Here is a 22,093-nt window from a genome sequence, read left to right as displayed (position 1 = left end):
CTGGCACAGAATTTCTTTCCCCTACCCTCCCTTGGAGACTCGCATAGGTGGCTTCAGTCTTCAAACTATGAGCCTTTCCTTACATGGGGTTGTATAAATGCACTATAGACAATCACACCCCACCCAAAGAAGTCCCCATGAATTGGAAGCATCTTGAAATCAGTTGGGCTACTCAAGGACTAAGGTGCTCAGCATGAATAAGGGTGTCTGACTCTCTAGTCCTTAGAAATTATTAACTGGTTGTAGCAAGGTCTAATGCACATTTTAAACAAGACTGTAGTTACATGATCCTACCAAGTAGGCCCTGCCAATTGTGGCAGTTACTGGTGCAACACAGCAGAAGATGTCCTGGCATTGGTGTTAGCCACATTTGGCCAAGGTGACATCTCTCCTGCAAACCTAAGTATTTTTCTGCTGCATATAATTGTAGCCCGTGATTGTAGATAGATTGCTGTAATAGCATAGTGGGTCACTGTTTGTTCTTTTGCATGTGCCTACTATTTCCCCAAAAAGTAAAACCTCTCTGCTTTTCTTTTTCTTTCCTACATTTTAGTAATTTTCTGAAAATAGATAGAGGGCTTTATTTATCCTATTGATTTCAGTGGGACTGTTCATACAAGTAAAATTACATGCATACGTGTTTGCAGGGTTGAGCCCTTTGTGATATATTATGGGACAGTATCTACTTACATATAATGATATAATTTGTTAGCACAGCTGGAAGCCAATTAGAGTTTATAACTTGCTTAATTAGCTTCCTGATAGATAGAAGTTTTCAGTTAATCATATCAAAAAGGAGGCGTACACCAAATGTCTTTTTATACTCACTGAAAATTTTTTTTGTGCAGTAATACAGGTATCTTGAGTGTTAATCTTGTGTAAAATAAATTAAACTGTTTGAAAGCGTGAATTTTTCAGTCTAGACTTGCTTACTCTGATCAAAAATTGCTTCGAACACCTTTGCCAATTTTAAGCAAAGTTTTGAGAATGGCAATTAACAAAGACACACAAAATTAATGTTGCTTTTTATAATGGTAGAAGGGAAAACCACATCACTTTGCTACTGTACTTAAGAATTTATTAATCTCTGCTAATATTCTGCTTCGAGGGTCTAAACCGTTACTTTGAGACTGCATATGCTCCTGTTATAAAATTGTTCTGACTTGCACTACACAGAAGTAATATTCTGTTTGTACTTTTTAAAAAGTATAATAGCTTTATTTCTGTAGCCTTTTAGTGTTTTGTCCATTGTGTGTTCTCATGAAGTCTATAGGTTCTCTGCTGTAACTGTTATGAAATTATGGCATTCAAACCAATGAAATGTTAATTAGGTTGAAAATCTAAACTAGGTGGGATGCATGATAATTTAGCAAGCAATATTTTCTGTTCACAGCACACATGTACACATGCATGCTGTCTGTTGAATATATATGCACACATTCTACTAGGGAAAAATAATAAGTATTATGTGATGCAGAGTTAGAGGCTGGTAACAATAGGTGATGGTAGTAAAATGACATTTTTCTGGCCAGAATCATGGAAACAATTATGTACATCTTATCTGAAAGTATAAATATTTAGCTTCTGGGATGGTAGATTAATAAATCATCCTTTTTAAAAACAAAAAAATTACTCAGAAAATTCAAATTAATAATTGTATCTTTTAAAAAAAAGTATTAACCAAATAGATGCAAAATTATATGTATGATATGACAAATGCAACCTAACTTCTGTGAGCAAGGTCCTTGGATTACGGTGTATGAAATTGAGAATTCTGCATCAGCTTCAACTGAGTATTCTAGTGGAGGGTTTTTATTCAGTATCAAAATGAATAATCAGAACAGTAGCCCCTGTTAAACCCAGTTTTTGGACTATGCCCACATCTTCATATTTTAGTATACCATAGATTTTTGTTTTTTTTTTTTTAAATTGACATGCATAACACAGGGTTAGGAGTAGGAGGTAGGGAAGCTGGAACCGTAGCCACTTTAGAGGTGCAAACGATAGCATGACATCTGTAAGTGTGACCCAGGGATTTCTTGATGGAGTCATGGAGCTGACCGACTGCAGACACAGTCCTTACACTATGGATGGGTGATAGTGAGCTGCCGCATAACCCTGAGTGCCCCTGGAAAGCATCAGAACAAGCAATTCAGGATTGTGGGAAAAGCAGAGTAGAGAAATAAGTATTGATATTTAGATTGTCTTATTTAGGTTTGAGTTAATCATTTACTATGAGCAGGCCAGTTCACACCTCCACACTACATGTTTCAGGATATCTGCAGGCTTGGGAAAATAAAATTGCATTGACGTAACCCGGGAAACATGAACCAAGTTTTTCATCAGAAACATGGGTAGTACCTATTTTAAGGGAAACTTTTAGATTCTACGGCAGGGATCTCAAACTCAAATCACCACGAGGGCCACATGAGGACGTCTACATTGGCCCAAGTGCTGCATCACTGGCACCTTTTCATATAAAGGTACAAAAGCCCCCCCCCCCCCCCAACTCCACCCCTTCCCCGCCCCATTCCAACCCCTTCGCCAAAGTCCAAACCCCAACTCCGTTCCCTCCCTGCCCCTATTCCAGCCCCTTCCCCAAATCCCCGCCCCTGCCCCACCTCTTCTCCACCTCCTCCCCTCAGCGCACGGCTCCCCGTTCCTCCACACTCCCTCCTGGAAAGTGCTAAGCTTGGCAGCGGGAAGTGCCTGGAGGTAGGCAGAGGAGCAGGGATGCTGGAGGGGAGCATGGTGGCCCGAAGGAAATAACTCCGCAGGCTGCGTGTTTGAGACCCCTGTTCTACAGCATGATTTAGCAGCATTGTATGGATCAGGGAAAATTCTTCAACCACAGAATATGCAGGGACCTAAATAGATATCCTGTTGGATGTGGCACAATATTGTACGTCTCTCCAGGAGGGCTGTTGTATTAAGAAAGATGAGAGGTTAATAAGCACTTTAAGAATGGAAGAATCCAAGATATTTGTAAGGAAGTATAAGGAAGCTTGGTTCTTGCATGCTATTTCTCTGGGTTCCAAGCTTTACTGTAAGAGCCTTTCTCTGTGATTCCCTTCTCTAGGATGAAATCTTTTATTCTTCCTATTTTGGGAAATTATATCATAGCATTATATTGAGTTGGGGGCTTTTTAAAGAAAATTTCAAATTTTGGATGACCGTCTTAAGTACTGTTTTAGATGTGGGACCAGATCGTACCTTCCTGATTTATTCCAGCCATGAAATCTGCCAGAGATCAAGGTTATCTACCTGCACCATCTGCATGTATTGCCATTGGCCTTTGTACCATCCAACAAGAGGGATGAGGGAATTTGCAGAGTGTTGGCAAAACTGGTATAATTTAATGCTGAAAGACAACTCAAACTCTGGATGGGCAAGACCAGACACTATAGAAATGGAGTAATGTTGCTTCATTCGATCCAGAAATCTGCTGGTGTTTCAGGGACACATGCTGAAAAAAGCAGATACTCCATGGGTCCATATGAACATAATTCCTAACAAGTTTGTATAACTCTTTTCATCTGAAGATCTCTAAGCGCTTTATGGAGGTGGAACTCCTGAAAATCCCCAACTACTTGCCTTTAGCACAGAGGGTTATCTGTGGGCTTAAGAAAGTGGGGGAGGCTTTCTTGACATTCTGCTTCTTCTGGCCATGCTACAGAGGGGAAAACAGGGCCTTTGGGTTTACATAGGGTATCAGGAGTAATTTGGATATCTGGCTATGGGGCTTGCATCTTAGACTTTATCCTAGTATCTAAACTGGGTTAGGGATCTATATGTATTTCACATAGAGAAATATATTGAGCACTATAGAAAACAGATATTCCGTAAAACAGTTTAGCAAAAGAAAAAAAAATCACCAAACCTCCTTTCTTTTGATCAGGTGACAGTCTGGATTTGTGAATAGCATTATAATTTATAGGCAGCCTGGAGGTTGACTCAGTGCTAATGTCTCTTGTGTAAGCATTCTTGCCATCCAGAAATGCTAGTTTTCGGCGCAAGGTGGTTAATGCTACTGTAAAGGATGTTTGTCTCAAAATAGACTTCCGTCACATGTTAGCATCAAAATTAAAGCACTGATTTTTCTCCCCTCCTTCATTTAATTTTTTCTCATGGTGTTTAGATTAACACAGCTGGGAGCAGATGTCCAGTCAGGTACTGCAGGAATCAGTGTTCGTGTACTTCACATCTTTCGTTGTGGATGAGAGTACAAACAACATAATCTTGGTTCCAGATTAGGAGGCATTTTGAACAGCATAAGACACAAAAATAATACAGATGGACCTGGTGATATATTATTAAAATGAAGAAGAAATATTAATATTGGAGGAAGAAGAGGAACAATCCAAAATGAAGACATTGAGCTGGAGGAAGAAACTTACAAAGCACTAGTACCAAAAGTGACATAGGGTGATAGTGGGCTGCAAATTAAAAATAGACAACGGCTGGTTTGGGGGTTTTTTGATGCACATGTAAAGGCAGGTATACAGAGGCCATAATTTCTCTCTTCATATCTAGAATAGAGTACCTCAATATCAGCCATTTGTAGGGAGTTGAGAGAAGAGCAACAAAAATAATTTTTGAGTCTGAAGAGATTCATATGTGAGGAAAGAGTAAAAGATCTAAATTAAAATTAATATTGCATAGAGAGGAGTAATTATTGGCAATAGAAGGCAATTGAATTCTGAAAAGTGGGATGAATAAAGAATACAAAAGCCAAATAGGAAAATAAATAGTCTGAAATTCACCTTAACTGTGTAACGGTTTCTCAAGAGAAGCAAAGGAAGTTCCATCACATCACATGCTTCAAAGTGGACTAGACAAAGCATTTAAAAAAGACTGGGGAACAATCCTATATTGGGAGGAGAAGGAAGGCTAATATAGGTAGTCTAATAATTAATGTTGTCTATTTCAGAGCTGTTTTAAATATAGGACTTTGTCATCAGAAAAATGCCAGAGATTGGCATAAGAACCTAATATAGTGCAATCCAATGGCAAAGATGCTTTTGTGATGAGGGAATCTTGGAGGGTGGAAGGAAACATAATTTTGATTTCAAGAGGTATTTATAATTAGTGGGTAAAAATGATCTGCAGAAAACATTGATTGAATCTTCTCTTTAACCAAGTAGTGTGTTCAAAATAATCCTTATTTCCCATTTACTATAAGAGATTTTATATTTCCTATCTGTGTTGTGTGTGTAACAAAATGTAGTACAAAACAAATGCTGAAGTTAGCATTCTGAAAAGACTATATGACAGGGTTAAAGGAAAAAAATAGTATGTAACAACTTATCATGAAGTGCTTTAAATTTAAACAGCTCTGCAAAAACATGAAATAAGAAGGCCCCTGTTACAGGCTGTTCACTATTGACGTTTTAAAGCAACAAATGTAATATAACTGAACTTTACTGTGTGATAACTTTAAAACAGAAAAATGGCAGAGTGATAGGAAGATTGTTTTGTTTCATAATTGGACAGACTGCCTGCATATGCCTGGAGTATTTTTGTGGTCAGATGTTGTATTTATATTCTCCTTTCTCTTAATATTAACACTGTTTTTATTCCAAATGTTGTACAACACAAATCATATTTTTTAAATGATATTTCTGGCTGTTTTAGCAAATAGAGTGCAAAACTACAGCTGTCTGTCTGTATCCTGCTTGTTTTCAGCTTTTAAATTTTCTTTAATGTTTTAAGTAGGTTTGGCTTACTTACCGATATTCATTCCTGCTACTATATTAATTTCTACGCCCAGTGACTTCTCCTGTAGAAGGTGGAGATAAATGGCTTTGATGCAGTATTCAAGGTAGGCCTAGCCTACACTCAGAAGTTTTGTAATAGAGCTATGCCAGCAAAATCTTCCTTGTGTAGATGCAGCTTATACAGGCAAAAAAAGTGCTTTTGCAAGTATAGTTTATACTGGTTTGGCAAGCAAAATAAAGCTATATTGGCAAAAGCATTTTCATACTGGAAAATGATGCCAGTGCTAGGGCTCTTGCTTGTATAGAAATGTCACTAAAGAAAAATCTCACTCCTCAGTGACACTGCTATATTGGCAGAAGTTTCTAATGTAGACTTGGCCTTAGTTGAAACTGCTTGTTTGTACTGGGGAGAAATTAAACAAGGACTTGTTTAACTGTATTTAAGAAGTCATTTTTCAAGTAAAATTCCAAAGATGTATATTGAATGTCCTTTATTTACAAATTTGTGATATTTTCAGAGAATTACAATTTTTTTTTCCTCTTCATTTCTGGAAGGTGGTTTTGGAATGTGCGTTAAAGAAGGACCTCATTTACAACAAAGTTACCCCAACTTTTCACCACTGGAAGATTGATGACAAGAAGTTTGGCCTCACATTTCAGAGTCCTGCTGATGCACGAGCATTTGACAGAGGCATCCGTAGAGCTGTAGAAGATCTCTCTCAAGGTGTGTGTCTTGGTTTGGAGTTTCTTTGTTTTGTTTTTTAAACGTATCCGTATTAACCCTGTGAAATGAACCATAAAAAGTATTTTGATGTAATGCTGTTAAGTACTTAAATATTTGCATTGTTCTACAATAGACTATGGTTGTAATGGTTAGACAGTTTAATAATACTTTGAATTTCTCTAGTACTTTCCATCTAAGGATCCTAATATTTTGCTAATGAACTAATTCTCAAAACATGCCTGTGTAGTGAAGAAGCATTATCTCCATTTTACAAATGAGAAAAGAGGCATAGAGAGGTTTAGTGACTTACCCAGATCATACCAGAGGCCTGCTATGTAACTGGTTTGACCATATCCATAAATTCCCAGTCCTATGCTTTTTTAACTAGAAGTCCATCATTCCCATTGGTTGATACTGTTTTGTATATATGAATGGATTCATGCTAGTATCTCTAGGGGCATGTCAAATTATATGTTCTTAACATGTGAACTATGTAGCTGAATGGTCAGACACCTTTAAGATTACTTTCTTTGCTGAGATGCTTAGTTCATAGTAATTTTTTTTAGTCAACACTGTCGAAGTAAGTGAATGCATGAATTTTATGTAGGATCTGTGGAGAAAATGTCACATGTAAAATCTTAAGCACTGGTCTAATTGACACAAAGTCCCAGAGCTGTGCTTGTATCATAGAAACTGATGCATAAGAAAGACAGTAAAACAAAGACTGTTTTGAGGTAGAAACATAATAAATGGGGAGGAGGCAAAAAAATATTTGCCAATGGAAAAGGAAGTGAGTGTACCTTTCAGACGTATAAAACGGAAAGTCAAACAATGGAGAGTTTGATATTCTATGTAGATATCCTTCTGAGATTATTTTTTTTATGTGCATGAAGCAGTGCTAGTAAAAGGAAGACTGTGAATTGTTTTGTTCTATTAAAAAGACTTGTCATGAGTTGAGCTCTGAGAGAAAATGCAAGACTAATCAATGAACATTTGAGCATACACTCTTTTTTTTTTTTTCCCTTTAATGTTGATCCTTGTGTATTGTCTGTGTGCACTTATTGATGGTATTCCAAAGTAACTTTCTGAAGGAAATATTTTTGTCTTTAGATATGTGCACCATATTGCCTTTTTACCAATTCATTCAGCTTAAGGCATAATTCTGGGAGTTGCAAGATTCTAGTATGAGGGAATAGCATAAAATATATTAATGCTTAAAATATTTAATCCAAAAAAGGGTGCTTTCTTAATTCCCTTCTGACCTTAGTATCTATGAATTCTGATTCATGGTAGAGATTTCTGGGGCGGGGGGGGGGGGGGGGGGGGGGGGGGGGGGGGGGAGAGAAGCTTTTACAAGACAAGGAGAGGAAAGCAAATAAATTGGTGACTAGAAATATGCAGTGGTAAGAACACAGCAAAGCAGAACTGCAAGCTAGTTAGAAGACCATGCTGACAGGAGCACAGAAGTACTAGGAACCTGTATTATAGGTTCATCAGCATAAATGATAAAGCAGTTGATCTACTTATTTAAAGTATTTAGTTCAGTTTTTATATCTTAAGTGGTTATTGGAGGTTCAGATGGAATGATTGAAGCAATATATAGTGAGGGAAGTAAAACAAATGTTGTTTATTTTTGCCCTTTTCATTTTTCCACAGGTTGTCCACCATTGCACAGTGACACTGAAGTGGCTGAAGATGGCTTTCAAGTAAGTGTTTTAACTTTTATGCCAATTGCATAATTTAGAGCAAATGACAGTTGATTGACTTCTGTAATTTTATTTTGCTGCTTCTTCCTAGTACTTATAGTATTTTAAGTTTAATTAAAGTGAGTTTTCTAGATTCAGTATTTTGGAAAGTACCTTATAATCCAGCCTATCGCTTATCTTTGTAATACATATTAAACAAGGAGATGGTTTGACATTTTAAAAGTCCAATTTTTAAGTTTGTTGTCTGTTCCAGGGGAATGTGTGTCCTGTTGAAACAAAGTCTGATCCTCTGGTAACATTTAAAGAAAAGCAGAGGAGCCTGGATCTTTCAAAAATATACAGTTTTATTTGCTGACCAGAATATCATTGTGGTATTGTATACTCTGCTGGCACTGGGCATGATTAGGGTCATGTGGGTTTTGGTTTGGTTTGTTTTTTTGGAGGGTGTGCAACACAACCTAAAAGAGTCATAGAGTAAATGGTGGGAAGAGTCCAATCCAAACAGGTTAGTCATATTGGAAAACTTCAGATAATTTTAAATAAAGCTGGTGCCACAGTTAAAGCTGTCCCTAAACATCTTCTAAAGGTTTTATTGACCCTAGCAACATTACAGGATTAATTTTTATTTGAACTGTTCTTGAGCAATTTCGGTAGACAACAATGAGATTAGAAGTTTAAAAGCTTCCTTAAAATTTGCCACCAAAAAATTACGGCACTTTATTCAGAGACACCATTGAGTACTCTGAAATTGATATGTAGTAATAAGTACCAAGTTGTTATATAATTAAAAACCCAGGTCACCTCCGAATAAAGCATAGGTGCTTTTCTTCATTTATAAGTGTGCATGTAAGTCACACTATTTTATGTAGCAAATACAAAGAAAATCTTGGTTACTTTTTCGCCTTTTCAGATATCCCATTTAAATAAAAGATTTTTTTTTTGTATATGCGGTTCTCCTTAAAGACTTCAGAGTCACTCAGACAATTGATGGTATTCTAAAGCAACTTTTTGAAGGAAAGATTTTTGTCTTTAGATGTTAAATTCTCATGCTGCACATTGCCTTTTTACCAATATACTGAGCTAGAATATAAAATGCACAAAATGACAAAGATAAGATTAGCAGACTACCTGTATAATTTGAGGTCCTGGTTTAGAAACAAACTATTAGTGAGGGGCTAATATAATTCGAGTGTATAGAAAGGATTGTAGTGCAAGTGGATAGGCAAGAGCAATCTAATTTTATCACACAATAAAATAGGGATTTAAAGATGGAAATTCCTTAAAGCAGTGGTGTCCAAACTTTTCTTGTCAAACCCACCCCCCCTTACCAGTAATGGAATCTCTCTCTGCCCACCCGCTGGTCCGTTACAGCGGAGTTGGCTAGCAGAGGAGCTTGGGGACAGAACTGGGAAGGAGCAGGAGCGGGCCTGAGGACAGAGAGGGAATGGGGACGGAGTGGAGCTGCAATTGAGGGTGGAGCGGAGCTGAGGGTGGAGCAGGGCTGTGTGGTGCTCCCTTCCTGCCCCCCCGGTCCCTGACACGTGTCCCCACCCCCAACTGTTCCTCTGCGCCACCCCCACCCCTTCGAGGGGAAACACACTACAGTCTGGGGGCACTGTTACAAAGGATAGATAGAAGGAACAATAATCTTTATAATATTGTTAGGGAAAATCACTTTATAAAATTTTATATATTTTAACATAATTTAGACAAGTTTATAATAGAATTACTTGTATTATAGGGAGAGTGGAGAGTCAGTTGCCTTCCCAAAAGATGGTTGTTACCCCTATTCATAGCAATTAGTTTGAGATTAGTGTACAAATAAAATTCATCTGAGTACAGTATCGCATACAGTCCAGAACACACAGTGTAAAGTGCCATCATGACTAGCAATCCCTATTGTAGTCATATTTCTGATCTGTCTCCTGGTGGCAAAACAAATAGCAAAAAAAAAAAGTTCTCCCATTCTATCTGCATGGCATAGTAAAGTAAGGGATGTTTTGGTAATGAAGAAATTCACACAGCAGATGAGACAGAAAAAGACGTGTTTATTGGGTAGCCCACTTACATTTTCAGACAAGGAATGTACATTGCTAGTGAAACCAAAACTTCTACAATCATGTGAATATTAGAGGGGGAAATTAAGGCTTATTAATTATTTGGAGCAACTACTCTAGCCACCAGGGATGACATTCTGGAAAGATGCATTAACTGGGCAGCTCAGGATTCCCTCAGTATGGAGGAATCCTAGGCTGGCATAGGCAGCACTACACCATCGTTTCCTACTTCCCTAGAGTAGAGAGTGCATTGAGGGCAGGAAGGGACATGATCAGAGCACACTTACAGCTTCACATGGGGTAGAGGAGGTCTGTGGTTCACTGTTGTTAAAGTGTGTGAAGTAGTGGTGGAGTTAGATGCCATTTGTTGGGGAGGTTAAGGAAGTATGAAGTTGGTATCATAAAAATAATCTCCATTCTGGGTATTTCACCAGCAGTCCCTTTCAGAACTGTCAGGTTCCATGCAGTCTTGCATTTAGCGCCCTGTCTCACGTTCCTGCACGTCATGTTTTGCTATGCTATGGGAAGGCTGCAAGCATTTATTTGTAGGTTCTGTTTTGGCCACTCTGCCTCTGAACAGGCAGCCAGACACCCCCTCTATTGCAGTTCCCCTTGCTGCATCCCAGCAAGAAAGGAGCACTTGAGGAGGAAGCACCACTGCCACAGGGTGAGGGGCCCAGTATTAGTTTCAGGCACCTGCGTGCTCTCCTTCTCCTTCCCACAGTCAGCTGCACTAGTCTCACCTACGATTTCCCTGACTTCCAGTACCATTATCCGTAGGAATCACAGCAGCACCCCACCCCGCTATGCTTCTAGATACCCTTGAGGACCCACCTACCCAAGACACAACTGCCAAGTTTTGTTCAGCTCCGTGTTCTACCACCACCACTGCTCAGAGCAGATTGGGTTGATCAGAAGTTTAAGTTTAATCTAATTTGCACATAACCATAAATAATTGACACTAATGTCACACGTGGAGCAGAACAAAATGCATCAGCTCTGCCCTTTGAAATATGAGGAGTTCCTTGCTGAAGCTGCAGCACAAGGCAAATTCTGACTGAATTTTGAACTTTCTGTTTTTCCATATGTGTTCTACGGACTGGAAGGGTTGGGGAATCTGTCACACGCTAAGATGTGCTAGGCTGATTATAGTTAAAAAACCCAATTTCAGCCAGATTCTGTACAGCAATGCTTCTGTAGGGCTTGGTGCTCTTTTTATGTTACTTCATTGCAGGATTAGCATAACAGCAGCACCACTAGATGATTTCATTGATTGTACCATGTAATTTTCTTACTCTTCAACCCTAACCCTCTAGACTACACCCCCCTTGTTTGAGAGCCTAACCTCTCTTCCATCAAGGCAAGTACTCCAGCTCTGGACTCTGGGAGGTATGCTATATGAAAAGGTCTATAATCACTTCCTTGACAAAAGCTCCTGTGCTAAATATCTGGAGAGACAGAGCTCATCCAGTTTTATTGCGCTAAATCTTAAAAGGCTTCATCCCCATTCCACTGCTCTAGTCCAGACATATCTTCCAATTATTAGGTAGTACTTTCTTTTGATACATGCTTAAATTTTAATGACTCAGTATATGTACACAATAAGCCTTTAGTTTAAAAAAAAAAAAAAAAAAAAAAAAAAAAATTGGGAGGAGGGGGGAATAGAGGAGCAGGAGCGTGTTTAAAATATTGGCAGAGACATCTAAAAGATAAGCCCCAAATTGACCTAATCTGAACTGTTCTTTGCTCAGAGATGGAAATGCTAAAATATTTATTTTAATCTTTGAGGCATAATCCACTTGCTTTAAACCAAAATTTTGTTGTAATATGTCCAATACAGAGTTCATCCTCGCAATCTGTAGTTAAAATACAAGGTGGCGGACTTGTATTCAAATTGATAAAGATATTGCTACAAACGGTAGTGTCTTGAAATTCACATCACAGCACAGTAGCAACTATTTTTACCATAAACCAGAATTCTGTCGTTCATATTATTTTTTGTTTGTTGGGATGCTGGACAAATTCACTGAGATTTCAAAGATGTTTTGCTGATATTTGTAGTAGGTTCTTAACTGTTAATCCACCTTTTTAACAAGGTTTTGCAGTCTTCTCAAATTATCTCGTACTACACAAATCCCACAAAAGGATTGTGTACATGTGCAGTAAGAATATCGTAATATTAAGCATGTAGTAAATATTATAAAATGTGTAATACAATGTTTAGCATATAATACATTTTATTATAAAATAACTAGTTATTTAAACCTATCAAAACCCTAGAAATTCATAGTAAAAATCTACGTATCGTCTCTGGACTCACTTTATACTACTACTACTAGTGTAGAGCTATTAAAAGATGATATATAACAACATTACACAGTTATAAAATCCCTCTAATGTGTGGGAGCTAAGTTTGGTGATAACTGAACTTCTTGCTTTATAACCCCTTTTTTTTTTTTTAAGGGTCTGTAACTTTATGTTCAGATGGCTTTTTGGTTTAAATGAAAGAAATGTATGTTAGAGCATAAGCTCTGCTGCTACTGAAATCCATAGGAATATTATTAGTATAAAGAATGCAAGTTTGGCCACACACAATTTTAGTAAAGGCAAGGCAGAACACAGAACATGAATAATTAAATATTTTAAAAAATGAAAATGAGTTCATACCTTCCAATACAAAAGCTAAAGGATACCTATCTAGAATTAATGAGGGAGAGAAGGTAGGTTGTGTAAATGAAGAACCCTGAAGAAACTTAAGAAAATTCCCAGCTGACAACCAAATCTAACGGGTTCTCTCTCAATTGAGATCATTTTCATTTGCCCTTCAGACTGTATAGCGTAATATTTACTTTTCAACTGGAAGTATTGAAATCGTAAACATACTTTAAAGAAAAAACCAGCACTTCAGTTTTTCCCAAACTGCTATTAAGTAAAAGAAAGGTACAGCTATATTTATTGATTACAGTGAGACTAATACTACCGTTTATTAAATCACTTGTGTGTTATATCTGAAGACTGTCACTGCTAGCACTCAGTGTGCATGTTTTTATTGTTTAGCACCATAAAATACCAATTCACCACCATAAGTGGTTAGCTGACATTATTTATTTTTCAAAAACAGTTTTCTTACAGTAGGTTCAACTTAACATTTTAAGTACAATTTATTAACTAGTTACTACATTAATTCCAAATGTAAATTTATGTAAAAAGGTTAGTGCAGTCATAAATGACGTGTGTGTGTGTGTGTGTGTATATTTATATTTATAAAATCTCCACGTACACACATAAAAAGCAAACACATGTATAGAGACTCTAAAGGACAGATTTTTACCTGAGAGTACAGTGGGTGCACACAGACCCATTTGTTGCTCATGTGTGGGACGCTAAGCAATGAGGCATGTATTTATCGGATTTTCTTGTTTAAATATAGGACATGTGGGCTCAGCTGAAGAGCATGTTTTTGCATTCGGTGTACCTGCAGTTTTAAGTGACTGGCCATAGTTGTTTTCCTCTACCAAATATAAACTTATAGATACAGGGGTGATTTTTTTGATTTTTAAATGAAGTTAAGAATCATAAACCAAAAGTGAAGAACTAATCAAGATTTTTTCAGCTGTTTTCATCTGATAGTGAAGTCTAAGCATACAGTATTGTTGGAATACTTGCATATTTCTTTCAAATTGATATGCTTATTTTAAATTTTGATTTTGAGACTTGCAAGATACGTACATCAAATATGTTACAATGCCTGACAGATTTTGTTGTTCAGGTATATTGGAGTGATCGACAGGCCACCAACACTGTTTCACTACAGTTTTGATGTACTTTTAAGACAGGAAGTTCTTCCTTGAGTTTCCTGCTACAGGCAAAGACAGAGAAAAATTTAAACTTGATGGCTAAAAACAGAAATATTGTCATATTCTTTGACTCCAAGGAAGTGCTTGATTGTTGTTGTCAGGATTAAGTGCTTCAGGTTTTTAGCCAAAGCACTTAATCCTGCACAAGCAAAAAGGCTTGTGATTCACGCACATTATCTAAAATGATCTTACTGTAGCAGACAGGATGTAAGTTGGTCATGTTCCTTTTTGTAAAGATAATGTTTAATGAGTGTCCAGGTTTTTGTGTGAAAATGAAGTAAAGCAGCCATTTGTGTATGAAGTACACATTTTCATACTTCTGTTACATGGCTGAATATATGCAAATTTTGTAGATGTGTATGAAGTAAGTTTACACATGGCCTCTTACAAGTAACTGCAATCTAATTTAGCAGCGATACTATGATGTTTTGTAATTTCATTTGTTTCATGTATTACAGGGTTAAGAAATTCCTACACAAATTATTTGCATATAGCATATTAATTAGGTTTAACTCAAAGCAGTAAATGTGACAGTCATCCGTATTCCTTATTTAAATTTAATATAGCAGTTCTGTGTGCGGGGTAGTGCATACTAAACGAGGAAGAGGAATTACTATTTTTTTCTGATTAACACAAATTATTAGCTGATTTAATCTCTCCCTATTTGCTTTTTCCAAAGGTAGACCACCTCCTGTTATGGCTTATGAATTTGTATACCAAATTTGACACCAAAAAACATTAGTGTTCCATTGTGGTTAGGCAAAGCAGATTTAGGAGAAGGAATATATGTCATATGTCCTATTTATTTTTCCTTAAACTGTTTAAAAATATTAAAACTAATCCTGACAACAGTTCAACACTTTCAGAATCTAGGCCAAAAAATACATGTGATTGATTGTAGTGAAGGCTTTACTGCCAAATCTGAAAATTGCTCCATCAGTCTAAGAAATAGCTAAAGCAGAAGGTGGTTACTTTAAATTTATTGAGATCTGTTTCACTTACTCAAATGGAAAAAAAAAATTTACTTAAAACCTTCACCTGTTGGTTAGAATCAGGCAGCAAAATTTCAGGCCTCATGGATGCAAAATACAAGTAAGGGAAATGTGGTCTTTTATCCTTCCTTCTGTATAATCATTCAGAATACTGAAAGCAGAACATTTTTAACAGTGTTTGCAAAACAATGCTGAATTCTCTCCCAGGCAGAGAAGGGAAAAGCGAGGAGAGAAGCTTTGAAGAAGAGAGAAGCTTTTTGGTTTTCATTTTCTCTACAGCTGTCATCTGGCTTTGAATTCCGCTGGAGAGCTACAGCTGGATTCATTTTATTGCTTTTCCCAGCATCCTTTTGCCTGTGAGCACAGAAATGTTTTAGTAGTCTTGGGGAAAAAAAAGTTAGTATCTCGTAGCAACCATAGGACAGTAATTATTATACCAGCAGCTGGGAGCAAACCAGATTTCCGTTGTGCATTAAGAACTGGCGTAGATTACTTTACAGATGATACTGACTAACCTATGCTTGTGCTGAACTTTGCAGACTGTGGTAAAAGGATATTGAATGTGGGCGGTGTGTAATTGCTGTGGAAAATAGAAGAGGGGGATGTGCATGTGTGTTTGTGTAAAATATATTTAATGTAACAAATTTTGTTCTTAAGGAAAATTTTACATGCTTGGTTCTTATTTAAAGAATTTTTTCAGTATAACCGGAGTTTGTTTCTAGGATTTCTTCAAGTTGTCCGTATTTCCATTATAAATGCTGTTTCTCAGATGTTCATAACTATGCCATAAAAATTCACATTGGACTAAAACTTGGCATATATATCCTCTGTCCAAAGTAAAGCTTTTTTCAAATTTAATAAAATTGCTTTGGATATTTCTGAATTATGAGTTCAGTAAAAAAGTTTATTGGTTCATTTAACTATTTTGCACCCATATAAAGTAAGCAGCTTTGTTTAAATAGTCATTTCTGATATTTTGAAAAGGAAAAAGCTGTGAAGATAATTAAAAGGACACTGTGTCATTAGGCAAAATGTCGACCTTTCTACAATTTACCTTCCTCAATTACCTTATGATTTTCCAAAACATTTTCCTCCTCATCTCCACCCTGCCCTGAATTGAGGAGAGTGGGTAAATAACAAAGTGGTCAGGTCACTAATACAGAAAGATCTGGATCGCTTGGTAAGCTGGGCTCAAGCAAATAGGGACAGATGATAGGAGGGAACGCAATACAAAACGTACTATAGCAACCCATGCTGCTGTTTGTATGTCGCTATTTTTTAGCACTTTAGCTCAAAGCTAGCCATGTGTACACTTTACCTGAGCAGGAAATTTTATACTTCCAGCTGCAATGTAGACTTACCCTAAGATGTGCCTCCAAACTATGCTAATGCATACACAAATGGATGCTTTGCATACTTCTGTTACATGGCTGAATATGTGCAAATTTTGTAGATACAACTTAAGTGCCTTTGTTTGATAATTTAGCTCTCAAAATTTGCACAATAAATCCAATGTTTAGGTTTTTTTAACCTTTTTTTCTTTTTTGTGCCAGAGCATGGATCCATAGATTCCAAAGCTAGAAGGGACATTGTGATTATCTAGTCTGACCTCCTGTAAAACACAGGCCATAGAACTTCCCCACAATAATTCCTACAGCATATCTTTTAGAAAAACATTCAATCTTGATTTAAAAATGGTCATTGGAGAATCCAACATTACCCTTGGAAAATAGTTCTGAGAGTTAATTACTTACTATAAAACATTTATGCCTTATTTCCAGTCTGAATTTGTCTAGTTTTAACTTCCAGCTATTGAATCATGTTAGATCTTTCTCCTCTAGATTGAAGAGTCCCATTATTAAATATTCCCATATAGATACTTAAAGTGTAATCAAGTCAACCCTTAACCTTCTCTTTGTTAAGATAAATAGATTGAGCTCCTTGAATCTGTTATAAGGTATCAGAGTAATAGCCATGTTAGTCTGTATTCGCAAAAAGAAAAGGAGTACTTGTGGCACCTTAGAGATTAACCAATTTATTTGAGCATGAGCTTTCGTGAGCTACAGCTCACTTCATCGGATGCATATCTCCTGTTGCCAGCAGGAGATATGCTTCCGATGAAGTGAGCTGTAGCTCACGAAAGCTCATGCTCAAATAAATTGGTTAGTCTCTAAGGTGCCACAAGTACTCCTTTTCTTGTTATAAGGTATGTTTTCTAATCCTTTAATCGTTTGGCTGGCTCTTCTGTGAATGCTCTCCTGTTTATCCTTCTTGAATTATGGACACCAGAACTAAACACAGTATGCCAGCACTGGTTGCACCAGTACCAAGTATAAAGGTAAAATAACCTTCCTACTCAAGATTCCCCCATTTATGCATCCAAAGATTGCATTAGCCCTTTAGTCCATAGCATTGCATCGGGAGCTCATGTTCAGCTGGTTATCGATCTCCACCCAAAATCTTTTTCAGGGTCACTGCTTTCCAGAATAGAGTCCCGTATCCTATAGTATGGCCTACGTTCTTTGTTCCTAAATATGTATATTTACCTACATGTATACATTTACATTTGGTCAAATACATATTTGCTTGAGTCCAGCTTACCAAGCAATCCAGAGCTCTCTGTACTAGTGACCTGATCTCTTCATTATTTACCACTCTCCCAATTTTTGTGTCATCTGCAAACATTCAGTGTTGATTTTATGTTTTCTTCCAGGTCTTTACTTAAAAATACTAAATAGCATAGGGCCAAGAACCGATCCCCATAGGACTCCACTAGAAACAAACCTGTGCAATAATGATTCCCCATTTTCAATCACATTTGAGACCTAGCAGTTAGCCAGCTTTTAATCCATTTCATGTGTTCCATGTTAATTTTATATCTTTCGAGTTCTTCTTCGAGTGTTTGTTCATATCCATTCCATTCCATTATAGGTGTGTGTGTGCTCACAACGTGCACTGGTGCCGGAAGTTTTTCCCTCAGTGGTATCTGTAGGGGACTGGCTCTGGTGCCCTCTGGAGTGGCACACGTATGCACCAGTATAAGGGATGCCACCGGCTCCCCCATCCCTCAGTTCCTTCTTACTGCCCGTGACTGTGCTGGCATGTCTCCTTGCTTCGTAAGATTTCCTGTCTGTACTGTGTCCAGTAGTGAATTTGTTGTATATAGTTCAAAGTTGTATAGTTACTAGTTTCCTTAGTGTTAAGTTAGAAATAGTCAGTTAGTCCTGTGCGGGACTCAGCCTAGGGACGGGGCATGCCCTGGTCCCCGGGCTTCAAACCTTGTGACAGCTGCAAAAAACCCTTGCCAATCAGTGATCCCCATGAAAGCTGCTTGAAGTGTTTAGGGGAAACTCACATGAGTGACAAGTGTCACATTTGCAAGAGCTTCAGTCTGCGAACTAAAAAGGAGCTGGAGATTCGTCTCAGAGCGCTCCTTATGTAGTCAGCCCTCGCACTGGCCTCAGAGCCAGCAAGATCGGACTCTGCTCCAAGCCGGCACCAACCTCTGACTGGCACCATTCCCCATCCCCTATACCAGCTAAAGAGCAAAGTATGGCCAGGAGGGGGCGTTCTCCTATGTCCCGTAAAGGGAAGGAGAGAGCTGGAGGAGAGCAGACCTGCATGGGGCAGCTCTTCCCCTCTGGATGGTGGCCAGGCTCTAACTCCCATTGAGCTGTCAAGACCTGCCCCCATCCCAGGAAGTGGCAGAGGCGCTCAGCACCTGGTGGTTCCATCCACTCAGGACATACTGTCCCTTCCGGTGCTGCCCACGCTGGCCGCTGAGGTTCCCCATTCAAGGGGTAAACCTGCCTTGAGACCCTTTCAGCGGTCTCCATTAGTGCGGCACTGCTCCTCACCACAGTGGGTGCCCCGTCAGCGTTTGCCTGAACAGCGCCACCAACCCCTGGATGCGGAGCTGGCCTGCCAGAGTCCCTGGCGTCAGTCCCCAGATTCTAGGCACCGTTCCTTGGGCTCTAGGCATCGATCGCCAGCAGTCTGGCGCAGATGCACAGCACCAAAGCCCAGAGCACCAGTGCCAGGAGCGCCCAAGCCGCTCTCACAGCACCATTCCAGAGGGTCGAGATGCCGGAGCCTGGTCGCCAGATCACCAGTACAGTTCACCATGAGCACATTGACAGTCTCTGACAGTCAGTCTTCTCGCTCCTGTTCCCAATCTACGAAGTGGCACCGCTCTCTAATTGTGAGGCATCGATCATCAGGTTACCATCACTGATCTGCCGAATGCTACCATTGGTCATTGGGGTCACAGCACCGAGAGCCATTGCCCCCCTAAAGGTCCTCAATGGATGTCCACAGCCAGAGCTGACGGGATTGGGGTAGACAGGTAGCCTCGGTACCATCCCAGTCCCCCAGACAAGTCTCTTCCTCCTCGGGCTCAGACAGCAAGGAGGAGACCCTGCTCGCAGGTCAGTGCCAACTACAGGGGCATTGGCATTCCCCTCTGGGCTACCAGGGGCAGCATTGTACAAGGGCCAGTGGCTGGCCCCCTGGCAACTATGGAACACATGGGGGATTTCCCCACCCATCACAGGGGCATAGGTTGGTCTGCCCGCACCATGACTCGGTCGCAAAGTCAGAGCAGACTCACCAGGGCTGGCCAGCCTCAGCCAAGCTCCCTTATCAGAAGCAGCGGAGTTGGCAGACCCACCTGTACCTGCCTCATCATCATCTTCGCCTGATGAGGCAATAGCAGGGCCCTCTCACTCGGTTCCTCAGGATGATGCAAGAGCTTTTGAAGAGGGTCGCCTCTAACCTGGGGCTGGAAGCCGAGGAACTGGTGGAGCCCTCAGACTCCCTGTTCAATGTGCTAAGTGCAGCAGCCACTTCCAAGGTGGCATTGCCGGTGCACAAGGAAGTGGTAAAAATTACTATGGCTTTGTGGCAGACACCCTCCTTCCTGCCCCCCATCTCCAAGCAGGCAGAAAGAAAAATCCCCACTACAGGGTATAAGTATCTTTATACCCACCCTGTCCCAAGCTCACTAGTTGTGTCAGCAGCCAATGAGCGCAATAGGCAGGACCAACCAGGATGGACACCTAAGAACGAGGCGGGAAAGAGGCTCGATCTTTGTTAGAAAATTTATTCTACGTCCAGCCTCTAGCTGAGAGTGGCCAACCATCAGGTCTGTCTTGGCCATTATGATTTAATATTTGGCAGTCCATGGCCAGATTTACAGATTTGCTGCCAGAGGAGTCCAGGAATAAATTTCTGGCTATCCTCGATGAGGGCAGAGCTGTGGCCAGGGAAGCCCTCCAAGCGGCCTCAGGTGCGGCAGATTCTTCGACCCAGACCATGGCTTTGGTAATTTCAATGAGGCGGACGTCCTGGTTGCAGTTGTTGGGCCTATTGATGGAGGTTCAGCAATCCATCCAGGTCCTCCCATTCAATGTCGTGGCACTGTTTTCGGAGCAAACAGACAGTAAATTACATGGCCTGAAAGACTCTAGGGCTACCTTGCTCTTCCTGGGCCTTTACATGCTGGGCCAGCGAGGAAGCAGTTTAAGCTGCAACAGCCCCACAGGTTTGGAAACCAACCTCAGTCAGAGCCCTTCCGCAAGGGCTATAAGTGCTGGCAAGGCCATCAGCCAGCACCCACAGCTCACTTGAGCTCCACTCATAACCAACCAGGTAACAAGCAAGCATTTTGAGCATACACCCAAGGACAACCTTCCAGCCTGTGTCCTGGATCCTGCTCCCCTGTTATTTTCTAACAGTTTGTCCCCCTTCCTCCTTGCCTGGGCCTCTATAACATCAGACCAGTGGGTCCTCAGCATAGTAGCAGGGGGATATACCCTACAGCTTATTTCTGTCCCCCCCAGGGACCCTTCAGGGACCCTTCTCACAAGCATCTCCTTGCTTAGGAGGTGCAAGGCCTTCTGCGGGTGGAAGCCGTGGAGGAATTCGCTCTGTACCTTTTATCCCAAAAGCCAAGGGTGGTGGTGGGGTGGCACAACCCATTCTCGATCTGCGGAGCCTCAAGTACCTCAAGAAGTTGAAGTTTCACATGGTGGTCTTGGCCTCTGTCAAGGCTAATTCCCCACTCTAGCACTTGGAGGGCAGAAGGTGGGAGCCCACAAGGATTCTAAAAATTAATACTGGTCATTCCGGTCTTGTATTAAACTCCCAAGGTTACAGCTTTTCTCTGACCTTGGATGGGTAGATGCTGCCACCACCCAAGTGCAAAACCCCTTTGAGAACCCAGGAAGGTGCACTTGGGAGTTCCTTTCTGTGGGGTACCCTCGAGCCCTTTCACCCCCCCCTCCGGGGAAGAGCTGAGAAAGAAAAATAAAGGAAATTAGCTGTTGCCACCAGCTAATAAAACAACATGTGCATAAACTTCTTAGGACCCAAAAATCCAATTCTGTTCTTAAAGGTAAATTTTATTTAAAAAAAAAAAAAAATCTGAAAACTCAAGCTATTGCTAGATTAAAAAAAAAGAGAGAAAAAAAAAGAGCAACTATAAGAATTAAACACCAAGAATAGCTTTCTTGAGGTCCAGCTTAAAGGTTACAAGCCAAACAAAAGCATCTGGGGTTAGCACAGAGGAGTCCACAAGCCATAAAGAAATAAAAAGAGAGACAAACCTAATTGCATCTTCCTAGACATTTCCTGATCTACTTACATATCTGGGGTTTCAAATGAGTAGTTTGTAGGTATGATACCGATGATTTTTCATACCTGGCCCAAGCTTCTTACAGCATAGTTGCTGCCCTGTTCTCTCTCTCTGGAGAACAAAAAACAGAGACAGACAGACAAAAGGGAGTCTTGTTTCAATTTTAAAAAGTTCTAGCCTTCCCATTGGCTCTTTTGGCCAGGTGTCCACTCACTTCCTTTTACCTGTGCATAGCAGTGAGACTTTTAACCCTTTACAGGTAAAGCAAGTAGAGAATAGCTACTAAGAGGGATTTTATAGCTAACTGGCTGGCTGGGTCCATAAAAGGTAGCTATCCCCCACCCCTTCATTTATCACAGCCTCCATCATTCCCTCCCTGGATCCAGGAGACTGGTACACCTCCCTC

General features: G+C 39.8%; 1 protein-coding gene across 3 annotated transcripts in view; it reads left to right on the top strand.

The window, feature by feature from the left end:
• Positions 1 to 22,093, top strand: part of SPRED1 (sprouty related EVH1 domain containing 1) — a 119,023-nt gene that overhangs the window by 75,572 nt on the left and 21,358 nt on the right. For all 3 annotated transcript variants that reach the window (XM_027831494.3, XM_037900513.2, XM_037900514.2), the window contains 2 exons: positions 6,273 to 6,441; positions 8,098 to 8,147. In XM_027831494.3, the coding sequence (XP_027687295.2) occupies positions 6,273 to 6,441; positions 8,098 to 8,147 (219 nt within the window). The remainder of the gene's footprint in view (positions 1 to 6,272; positions 6,442 to 8,097; positions 8,148 to 22,093) is intronic.

This window comes from Chelonia mydas, chromosome 6, assembly GCF_015237465.2.
Source record: "Chelonia mydas isolate rCheMyd1 chromosome 6, rCheMyd1.pri.v2, whole genome shotgun sequence".
Lineage (NCBI taxonomy): Eukaryota > Metazoa > Chordata > Testudines > Cheloniidae > Chelonia > Chelonia mydas.
Note: the sequence above shows the minus strand (reverse complement) of the source record. Positions and strands in the feature narration are given on the sequence as shown.